This window comes from Pygocentrus nattereri, chromosome 26, assembly GCF_015220715.1.
Source record: "Pygocentrus nattereri isolate fPygNat1 chromosome 26, fPygNat1.pri, whole genome shotgun sequence".
Classification (NCBI taxonomy): Eukaryota; Metazoa; Chordata; class Actinopteri; order Characiformes; family Serrasalmidae; genus Pygocentrus; species Pygocentrus nattereri.
In genome coordinates this window covers 29740001-29750710 of record NC_051236.1, presented here as the reverse complement: position 1 = coordinate 29750710, position 10710 = coordinate 29740001, and the positions used below count along the sequence as shown (strand labels likewise).

General features: G+C 39.3%; 2 protein-coding genes across 3 annotated transcripts in view; both read left to right on the top strand.

Moving 5' to 3' along the window:
• The first annotated feature begins 214 nt into the window (after positions 1-214).
• On the top strand, positions 215-8335 carry erich2 (glutamate-rich 2). The gene is made up of 10 exons (XM_017715548.2): positions 215-418; positions 629-668; positions 2352-2391; positions 2609-2645; positions 2839-2928; positions 4569-4666; positions 5045-5238; positions 5896-5953; positions 7488-7559; positions 7910-8335. The coding sequence occupies exons 1-10, from the start codon at positions 411-413 to the stop codon at positions 8137-8139; spliced, it is 867 nt and encodes a 288-aa protein (XP_017571037.2). The 5' UTR covers positions 215-410; the 3' UTR covers positions 8140-8335.
• A 1711-nt stretch (positions 8336-10046) lies between these two features.
• The window catches only part of gad1b (glutamate decarboxylase 1b), a 33629-nt gene continuing 32965 nt past the window's right edge, over positions 10047-10710 (top strand). The window contains exon 1 of one of the 2 annotated variants that reach the window (XM_017715551.2): positions 10047-10435. The gene's annotated coding sequence lies outside the window, so the exon portion shown is untranslated. The remainder of the gene's footprint in view (positions 10436-10710) is intronic. The other variant, XM_017715549.2, reaches the window with a different exon arrangement.

Genomic DNA, 10710 nt, shown 5'->3' with positions numbered 1-10710 from the left:
TGTCAGTATCATAAAGCCCAGTACTGTTAATATGGCCATAGAACATTTATTCATAGAGGTTTATAGAGGATTAAATATACACTTAGGTGCACACTGTAGGTTTGTTTGTAAGTAAGGATACCGAGCCCACCTGTTGCAACACAGTACATCATTCCTCTGCGTCACCAAAAGCGTACGGCTCATGTTTCACCCGGAACATTTGAAGGAAGGATTGTTGCCTTGGAAACGGGAAGCTTGTTGGTCTCAAATAGCAGCAAAGAGGACGATAAAACTACAACAAGAAGAAAGAATTGCTCTTTATTACAAGAAATAGCTCATCACCGATTCCACAAACCGATAAACGACAAAGAACACATCGCAAAGCGCTGTTAAGTTTGCGTTTTCGTCATTTGTAACACGAACTCGGACAGATGAGCAGGTAACGCTATAAGACATGAGCGCAGTTAGCTTAGCGTTAGCCGTAGTTAGTTATTATTTTAGTACTGACTGGCTTTTATCCTGTTCCTCTAATTCCAGTTTAAATAGGCCTGTTAATGCTACATTTCTGTTACTCTATCTTTAGCTAGCTTTAGTAGCTACATATCGGGTTTGCCTCTGTTCAGACCGTTTTTAATTCTTCACATTTTAGGTTATTATGTGTTGGCAGCTCCTCAAAACTCCCAGAAAAGGTAAGAAACACAAAGCCATCGGTTTTCCTGTCTAAATGCTATGCTTACCGTAGAATTTAATTCTGATAATATAAGTAATGACCATATAAAAACGTATAATTAGTGAGTTTCAAGCTTGGCAAATTCCTTGAAACTCATAAGGCTTTGTGATTTTGTGCACAAGCCTGATCTACACAGAGGTGGATGAAGTACACAAACCATGTACTTCAGTTAAAGACGAGACACCCAAGGTAAAATATTCCTCCAGTAAAAGTAGAAGTTCCTCCCTTTAGACCTCCACTTGAGTAAAAGTACTAAAGTATTTCCCTTCAAATGTACTTAAGTATAAAGTAAAAGTACTAAAAGAGTAATTCTGGCTCTGATGTCCTGTTATCATTTTTATAACCAGACTGGCTTCATGAACTCATTTCAGGTGAAAGTCCTCCAGCGTCTCTCTTGGTAAACCAGTCTTTTAATAGAACGTCATTAATTAGTGACGCTGACGTCTATTAAAATGATCAGAAGCACAAAACACTGAAGGTAAACAGTTTCCATCAGGGAGAACCGAGTGGCTCTGAAATCACTTTTTACACACAAGCAAAGTTTCAGTTTCAGATTTATTTACAACTTAGTTCCAAGTTTAAGTTGAATAAAAACTGGCTTTAAACTCAGGATCACAGATGAGCTCCTTTACTATGTTGATCTGTAGGCGTCTGTTCATAAACATAAACCAGCCCAAACTCATTTACTATAAAATGAAATGGTGTTTGTAGAAATTCAGAAAAAAGCCGCGTCAGTCTCGACTGCATATGTGGACATAATTCTATATTGTGCTCTATTTACACAAAGTTAGGTTAGTTCATCATTTATAGACGTATGTGCTCCCAAATGTTTACGCTGCTGCGCTGACATTGAACCGTGTGCTGCACTGGGTCGGTATGACCAACAGGTCAAAACAAGCTCAGAACAAAGTGACCGCTGGGCCCTGATTGGTGCTCTGAGGAAAAAGTCGGATATTAGACTCTGAAATGTAGTGGAGTGAAAGGAAAAAGTCGCCCAGAATGGAAAAAGTTAAGTAAAGTACAGATACACGAAACAACTACAACATTTTAAAAATGATTATTATCCTCAAAGGTCTAGTGTCTAAATAGAAAGGTGCAGGTTTTACCTTTAGAAAAAACACAAACCACAATGTTGAATCAATGAATAAACAGAGGAAGAGTTGCATTACATATCTGTGATCAAATTATACAAACACAGAGTAATTCACAGGATTCAAATTACAGGTAACTCATTAATATCCAATTCTGCTTGTGAAGCAAGAAAGGTTTTCTAAAATGTACGTATTTTCACATGAGAAGAATCAACGCTTTGCTGACAATTATAATGGCTGTAAAATGCGCTTTATTGCATCGGGAAGCCTAATGTACAAATATCCAAAAGTGTCCAGTAACTCCTTCCATTTAGTGAATTCACTTCCTTTAAGGTGCACCCACTGCTTGCTCAGGCGTCCAGTTGCATGCACACACCTTGTACGATCTTCATAGCAAAGCATTGATGATATAATGGGATGTTCACGCACATTTGGACATATATGGTGAATCTTGCAAACGGAAATCTGTGTCAAATCTTTTCCCTAAGATGCAGCAAGGTTGTTTTACTCCGATTGTTCTTGTTTAGTTTTGAATATGATCTCATTTACAGGGTGCAGTGCCTGTGACAGTAGGAGTCCTCAGCTCAAGAGGTAAATAGAAAGAGCTGTCGGCCAGCTATGCCAATGAAAGTGGTCCTAGAAACCGCAATGTATTAGTCATCAGGTGTTAACGTAGCTGAGAGCTTCAGTCATTGAAGTATAATGGTGGAGATAAATCAGTGTTGATCTTCACATTTGCTTTCAGGGTTTTAGAGAAATCTACCCCATTTTGGATTTAATTAGTACAATTTCTTTCTTCTCTTTGCAGAACCGCCAGTAAACAAATCAGGACACTCAAAACCCAGGTAGGTTTAAATAAACTAGATTGCTCCTTTTCAGCATGTTCAGCAGTATTACTTTATGCTGTTCCTATACACTGATTGTTATAGTTGTAATCTGGTTCTAATTGGTCTAAATCAAACAGTTGTTTAATTGGTTAAAGTGCAATGAATTGATGTGTAAGCCAGCAGTTCAGTAACATTTCTGATGTGTTTTTAGGTCACCTAAATCCCAGTCAAGCACACAGCCACAGGGGAAGCAATTTTCAGTAATTTCTGATAGAGGACAGGTGAAAGACAACTCCAGCAGGTAAAAGGGAGAGATTTTTTATTTTTCCTCAAAAGATTATCATTGCCCACAAAGCAGTACACTGTTTAGTGTAACATATGTGACACTAAACAATACAAAAATGTCTTTTTTACAGATAAACTCTGTGGCACTGTAGCAGTTTCTTAAATCTAGGCTAAAAACGTACAGTCAGCTCCATAATCTTTGGTGCATTTGATAAAGATGACTACCAAAATTAGGTCATAAAAGTGTCCGTGTAAAATATGAGAAAATGTAACCTTTAATTGAAGTAAATTCAGTGTAAGAAAACAGTAAACCTTTGCCCAAAATACTTCTAACAGCATCTCATCATCATTTTGGTACGCCTACAAATTCAAATGAAAAGGGTGTTCCTACTCGTATTTCATATTTATTCAGTGAGTCCACTTCATTGTTCAGCAGCTTAGCTATGACGTCTAAGGCACCTCCATGCCAACAGACTATTCCAGAAGAAAAGGCAGAAGAAAGACTTAAGACAGCTGAGCTTTTGCCAACAAGTGTTCAGGATGGGTTTGGCCTGAAAAGAAGGGTGGTAGCACAGAAAAGAACCTGTTAAGTACGACAGAGGATATATAGCAGGGATGGTCAATCTTATCTGCAAAGGCTAAGGTGCGGGTTTTCAGTCCAACAAAGCAGAAGATCACATGATCACAAATGTTTGAGAGGATCTGATTAAGCTAGTGGAATCAAGTGAGTTTCACCTCGTTTGGAGTGAAAACCTGCAGCCACACCAGCCCATCGTGGATAAGATTGGACACCCCTGATATATAGTGTTTTAGGGGGATATTTTGTATATATTTTTTTCCTCCCTGTGAACCCTGACATCACAGACAAAAAGTAAGCTTTTGGTTTGATCTTCCAGCAGGACAATGCTCTAAAACAAACATCCAGATTCACACAAAAATGGTTCAGTGACCACAGAACCAAGCGTCTGACATGGCCGTATTAGTCTCCTGATCAAAGCCCCATTGAAAACCAGTGAGGTGAGCTGATTGGGACCGGGAGAGGATCTAGGACCTTGGATGATATGGAGAGGTTCTGTAGTGAGAAGTGTTATGGTATTCCTTGCTAAGTATTCTCCAGCCTCCAGCCTCAGGAAGTATTATTGGAGACTTGTTGCATTCATGTTGGTAAAGGGAGGTTGCACAAATTAATAAACGCAGGGCTGCCAATAATTGTGACTTGTGTAGTTTTGTTTACTTACACTAAATTGAAATTTTCACTGTGAGGTTGAGCTAATTCTTTTTTGTTGTATTTTTGATATACTATTGATTTTACATAGTTATTTACTGTTTTATATTCTATAAAGCTCTGATGTTATTACAAAAAGCATTGTATAAATACATTTTCTCATGAATTTTACTGTACAACTGTGCATCTCAAATCATTTACTATGATGCAATTGCCATCATTTTACCATATACCCTAAATCTCTTGTTTGTATGCCTTGTATTCTGCATGTTATGTCTCCATGCGTGTTATGAGGGAGAAATGGCATTTTCCTGTCTGTATCCTCCGTCTGAGGTCATGAGTGGCTGTGGTTTATGGACTGTGGATGCCGGGGGCGCTCGTTCGCTCCAGTAAGCTCTAATACATTTCCTTTTTATAATCCCTAACCCCAGGAGCGAAGTAGGTGCTGTTTTACAGGCTCCGTCCCAAGCAGACGAAACTACGCATGAAGAAGAAAAATTAGCAAAACATGCGTCTCCTGTTGGTGCAGGTACTGCACCCATTCCAGCCCTTGTTTTCATGAATACCCCAGGGGGCATTTAGTATAGAACAAAACGATGCTTTTCATGCACATGAACCAGTTACTGTTGTAAGATATGCAAGCGGGCTCAGGGCATGTTTCAGGCTTTTAAAGGAAAAAGAAGTCTAAGATGCTCAACATGTAACATGATCCAATGATCCAATCCAAAGCTGCCAAGGTGGGTTCTGTGGAGCAATGCCATAGAATTCTTTTGTTACTTAAAAAACAGTGAATAGTGTTGTTAATAAAAACTTGTTTAAGACCACTCAGTTGAAATGTTCTTCAGGGAGTAAATGCTTTTTCTATGGCACCCTTGTTTTTAACACTGCTTGTGTGTCCTGTTTGCAGAAGTACAGATTATTAGTGCAGAGTTTGTGGAGAAGAAGCATCAGGATGAACCTATACTGAAGGTGCCCCAATACCCAAGAAAGCCAGAATGCCAAAATGGTCAAAGCACAAGTGAAGAAGAGAGTGGAGATGATGAAGAGAGTGGAGACGATGAAACGGCTGAACATCGTGCTCCCATTGAGCTACTTGCTGAGGTGAAGACGTTTTTCAACATAATTGCTATCAGCTACATCTAGATTGGGCCATTGATTACTATAGACATCATTTTGACACTGTACTTAGAAAAGAACAGAAAGCCCCTTTGATCTGAAACTCACTTATGATAGAAGCCAGTGGGCAGTTGCTGAATTTAGTGCCTAAATGTTTGTAATGCATGACTGCATGACATGAGTTTTAAGCTGCATCCATTACACTCTCAAAATACAGGTGTTAGATTGAGAGAACACTCCAAAAAAACTGTTGAGAGAACTTAAAATACTTGAATATCTGGGAAACTCATCTTATCTCGGAAAATATATGAGTTATATATATTTACAAATGCAGTGGACTGGAGAATTAAAGCAAATGCACCCCCCCAAATCTTTTACTGATGAGATTTAGCAACTGCCCATTGACTTCTGTTTGACATTGACAGCTTTTATTTCTCTGTGCAGGGAAACATGTTAATTATTGACTGTGGCAAATGACTGCTTGCTACAGAGGCAACAGAAGGAGATTTAAAGGAAAAACATTGGATTAGTCCATAATATCACTTTGCATAGGAAGTATTTAAAGCAAAACGGCTCATTTTAAGAAGCCCCGTTGTGGGAGTGCTAAAGCTACACTGTATATTTCTCTGCTGCTGGCTTTAGTTCCTAAAGGCTGTGATGGGGAAGGATTACCCTCTAGCAAAGAAACTCTGTCAGATGAGTAAGTACTATGCTATAGATGCTTTTTATGACAAGAGGATGCATCGAGATTATTATTTATTATTATAATAATTATTATTATTATTTGACAATATAATACCACTTTAAAAAGTCCCTTGTTAGATGTACCTAAAAAAATTGAATGTGGTAAGAAGTAAATTAACAAGTTTTGTTCAACCTAAATAAATACTTGATTATACTTGATTGACTTAGTCATGAATGATTATTTAAATCAATAGTTTTCTGAGTTGAATAAAACTAATTCAATTGCATGTTACCACATTAAGTCATTTTTTAGGTAGATCTGACGGGCCACTTTTTACAGTGCAGATAAACAAGTAAATAAGGCAGCATCTACGCTACATATAACAAAAAACGCACTTAAAGCTAAACTGTATGTTATTTGTATATATCTATCAAGTATAAGTATATGTGCAATACTGTGAAAAAGTCAGAGACCACCTTTCATTTATTTGATTTTCAGTCCGAAAGGCCATTAAGTACAAGTAACTTTTTATTAAAAACTTTTTAGTAAGATTTTATTAAAAGACACAGAGAAAATGAGATTCCTTACAGCCATACAAGACCAGGTAGACTACCATTATACAGGAAAACAGCTCCACTCTTCCTTCAGATATCACATAATCCACAGGTGTTTCTGTCCATCCTTCCACTGTGAGAAGACAACTCAACACTGAGTCTGAAGGATGTCAAGAAGATGTTTCTAGAAAAAGAAAAAAAAAAGAATAAAATTTACAAATGAAGAAGCTGCTGGTGTTCTCCGAACAATGGACTGACCACCCCAGAGTCCAGACCTTGACACCACTCATAGTTCTTGGTCTTGAGAAACAAAAAGTGCTACCATTAAATCGGAACTTCACAGGTGTGAAAAAATATCCTGCAGATTTCTGTGCGAACCTGAAATCAGGTCTCCGGAAAGGAATGAAAGCTGTAATAAGAGTAAACACTGAAAAATACATGTAGTTGTTGAGGCTTTTGTGTACTTTTCTGTGAAATAAGTGTTTACCTGATTTTCTTGCTGATGCTAGAAAGGAATAGCTTGTTCCTAATTATTAATATGGGGCAGTCGTGGGCTGGATTAGGGATCCAGCCTTGCGACCAGAAGGTCGCCGGTTCGATCCCCAGAGCCGACAGCACATGACTGAGGTGTCCTTGAGCAAGACGCCTAACCCCCAACTGCTCCCGGGGCGCTGCGGATTGGGCTGCCCACCGCTCCGGGCAAGTGTGCTCACTGCCCCCTAGTGTGTGTGTGCTCACTAGAGTGTATGTGGTGTTTCACTTCACAGATGGGTTAAATGTGGAGGTGAAATTTCCCCATTGTGGGACTAATAAGGGTCACTTAAATATAAATTAATTGCTGTTTTTTATTGGAAATTAAATAAATGAGAGGTGGCCTCTGTCTGTCTCTTGCACAAAACTGTACATATCTGGCACTTTAGCTACTTGCGTCTCTTATAGTAGCTATCCCCATAGTAATCTGAGTTCTCTATTCTTTTCCTCTTGTTTTCAATCAGTTCTTATTTATGAACCAGGAAACCCAGAGGCTAAGCACTTTCTCCCTCTTATTGAAGAGAGGATTCTACTAGGTGAGATAATATTCTCTTTCTCCTTCTCTGTCTATTCTTGGCATTGTTTTTTTTTATAAGCAATTGCATTTAGTGGTTTCATGTTTTGGCACTTTTCATCAATTTTAATTTTAATGTTCTACTGCATTTCACATAAAAAGTATTGTTTTATTTTGCATTCTAATAGATAAACATCATGCGTCTTTAGTTTATGGGTTTTATATATTTCCAAAGATGAAAATTAATTAATCTAAGCCCCAGGTCTGAAATATGACCTTATGACTGCCCGTGTCACTTGATATATGTGTTTATATATTGAGGTTTTATACATACATTATGTGTCAGTGTGTCTGTCTCATTGTTACTGTTAGAAGAATCACAGGAAGGATCTAGCAGTGAAGACAAATCTGATGAAACTGATGAGGAGAGCACCGAAGATGATGGCGACGATGGTGATGACGATGAAGAGGATGACGAGGATGAGGAATCAAGTAGCAGCGGTTCTGATGAAGAGCTCAGTGACAGTAACTCATCATCATCTGATGAAAAGGAAGAACACATCAGCGAGTGCCGAAAAGCACCTGTTCCTCCGCAGCTGTGAGGACTGTGCAGTTATGAGTATTTTGTAATCAGCTCTTTTGGTTATGATTCTGAGTGCCTTTGCCTTCATATTTCCTTTGTAGCATCTTAGAAAACTGCTCACTCCTACTGCATGTTCTAGATATATAAACACACAGCACACAGCTACAAAAATGTATACACCTTCTATATAAATAAACAAGTATTTTTCAAGATGATTTCTGATTTAATTGAATGCTTATGTATACTTAATTCAGGGGAGTCCAGTGGTTGTGGTGGTCCACCTGCATAACCACACCCGATGCATCTTATCAATTAAGGATTAGATGTACTAAGTGTGCAAGGTAGACCACCAGACTCTGGCCATCTGGAGCCACAATCAGACAGGAAGCTCACAGCAAACCTATTTAGAAAGAAATGATTGTGCTGAATGCGTGCAGTGATTGGAAACCCGCTGGTTGTTTTTGCAGCATATTTACACAATATCATGACATGTTTACCATGTCGTCAGTCGTTTACCAGATTTAGTATGTTAATGTGTTTGAGAGGGAAAATTGCCGCCGTCCATATGTCCACCTATCTGTACATCCATCAGTCCATCCATTCATGTATCCATGCAACAATCAATTGATCCATCCTTCCATTCATGCATTCATACATTTATCCGTCTGTCCTTTATGGATTCACCCATGTGTCCATCCATCCTTCCATTCATCCATCCACCCATCTGTTAATTGTTTCATTCATCCACCCAATTATCCAATGATCCATGTGCTCCACCAACCATTCATCCATTCATCTTTCACCCATTTACCCATTCTTCCATTCACTCAGTCATCCTTCCATCTGTCATTACTCTTCATCCATTCATACTTCCATCCACTCACATAGTCACTCCATACATCCTTTCATCCAACCACACACTCATACATCCGTACGTCCTTTAGTCCAACAATACACATTTCTACTAATCCAACTTTCTCTCCATTCATTTATCCACTAGTCCGTCCATCTACCCATCCACCCATCTATCTTTGCATCCATCCTGTGTGCTGTGCTGCACATTTTTCTGATGAAAAAGCACAAACATTTATAGTACATATATTTATCAGCTAAAATAGCTTAACTTTTTATTGGTAATGAGTCAGACAAGTTTTTTTATTATAAATAGTTGCTCAATATTTCTTTCTCAGCAAATGTTTTTTACATGTGCACTATAAGAAGATTTCTATATCTAATTGACCTTTAGACCTTATGCATTAATGCTGATGATTCAGCAGACCTGAAAATAATGTCAACAAGCTGAAAACACAGCGTGACTCTTTTCAGACTCCTGCTCTGGGCCCAGGGCTGTAGATGAGCGTAGTGCAGAACTAGTCTAGTTCTCTGTCGCTCCCTGGTGGTGAAAGGTGTTTTAAAAGGGGCTTCAGAACGTAAATGGGCAAAGACGTATGAAATACAAGATCTGGTGCGCAAGGCAGGGTTAAAAGTATTAATACTAAATCTGCTCCTCGGGGAAAAAGGAGGAAAATAGCAATATATGAGCGAACAGTGCATTAAATAAGACAAGATGTTCCTGTAAGGATCCACTTTCTTTTCTCTCTCTCTCTCTCTCTCTCTCTCTCTCTCTCTCTCTCATTCTCTCTCTCTCTCTCTCTCTCTCTCTCTCTCTTTCTTCTCTCTCATTCTCTCTCTCTCTCTCTTTCTTTCTTCTCTCTCATTCTCTCTCTCTCTCTCTCTCTCTCTCTCTCTCTCTCTCTCTCTCTCTCTCTCTCTCTCTTTCTTCTCTCTCATTCTCTCTCTCTCTCTCTTTCTTCTCTCTCATTCTCTCTCTCTGTCTCTCTCTCTCCTCTCTCTTCTCTCTCTCTCTATTTCTTCTCTCTCTTTCTCTCCTCTCTCTCTTTCTTCTCTCTCTCATTCTCTCTCTCTCTCTCTCTCTCTCTCTCTCTCTCTCTCTGGAAGGTGAAACTTCTTGAGTGTGTCAGGGTGGGCGGTGTGTATTAATTGCCCCTCTGACAGTAAGTGTGTGTGGCCCTTGTGTTAGAGCCCCAGGCTGCAGCAGAAGCTCCAGGAGCTGCTGGTGACTCACTGGCGCGCGCTGGAAGGATAAATAGCGGATTGGCGGCTGAAGGAGGGAAAGAACCCAGACGCGCGAGCCACACCGGGCTGGAGTTTAAACGGAGCGGATCACAGCCGCGCGGGGAGCTTCTCACACAGAATAAGGCTGAATTAAGGCTGAACGAGGACTGGATAAGGACGCTAGAGACGCTCACTTCGAGCTGGAGTGACAAGTCTGCGCACCTGTACCTGCAAACACGGTAAAACAAAACGGCAAGGTCATTAATGTTTGTACCATCAGCTCCTAGTCACTGATTGACGGCTTTACGCGATGATTTCTGCTTATTCCTCACTGGTTTGTAATATTGATCGTTTGCGCGTGTGATGTTTAATATTCAGCCACAGTTTCTTATTCTGGTGTGTGATTTTTATTTTAACATCTTTCTCTGTTCGTTGTTTTGCCGTTGATTCGTGGCTGGTTTATAAATGATTAAAGTGTGTGGTTTTTAGCTTTGATCTATGATTTTTTAAACGT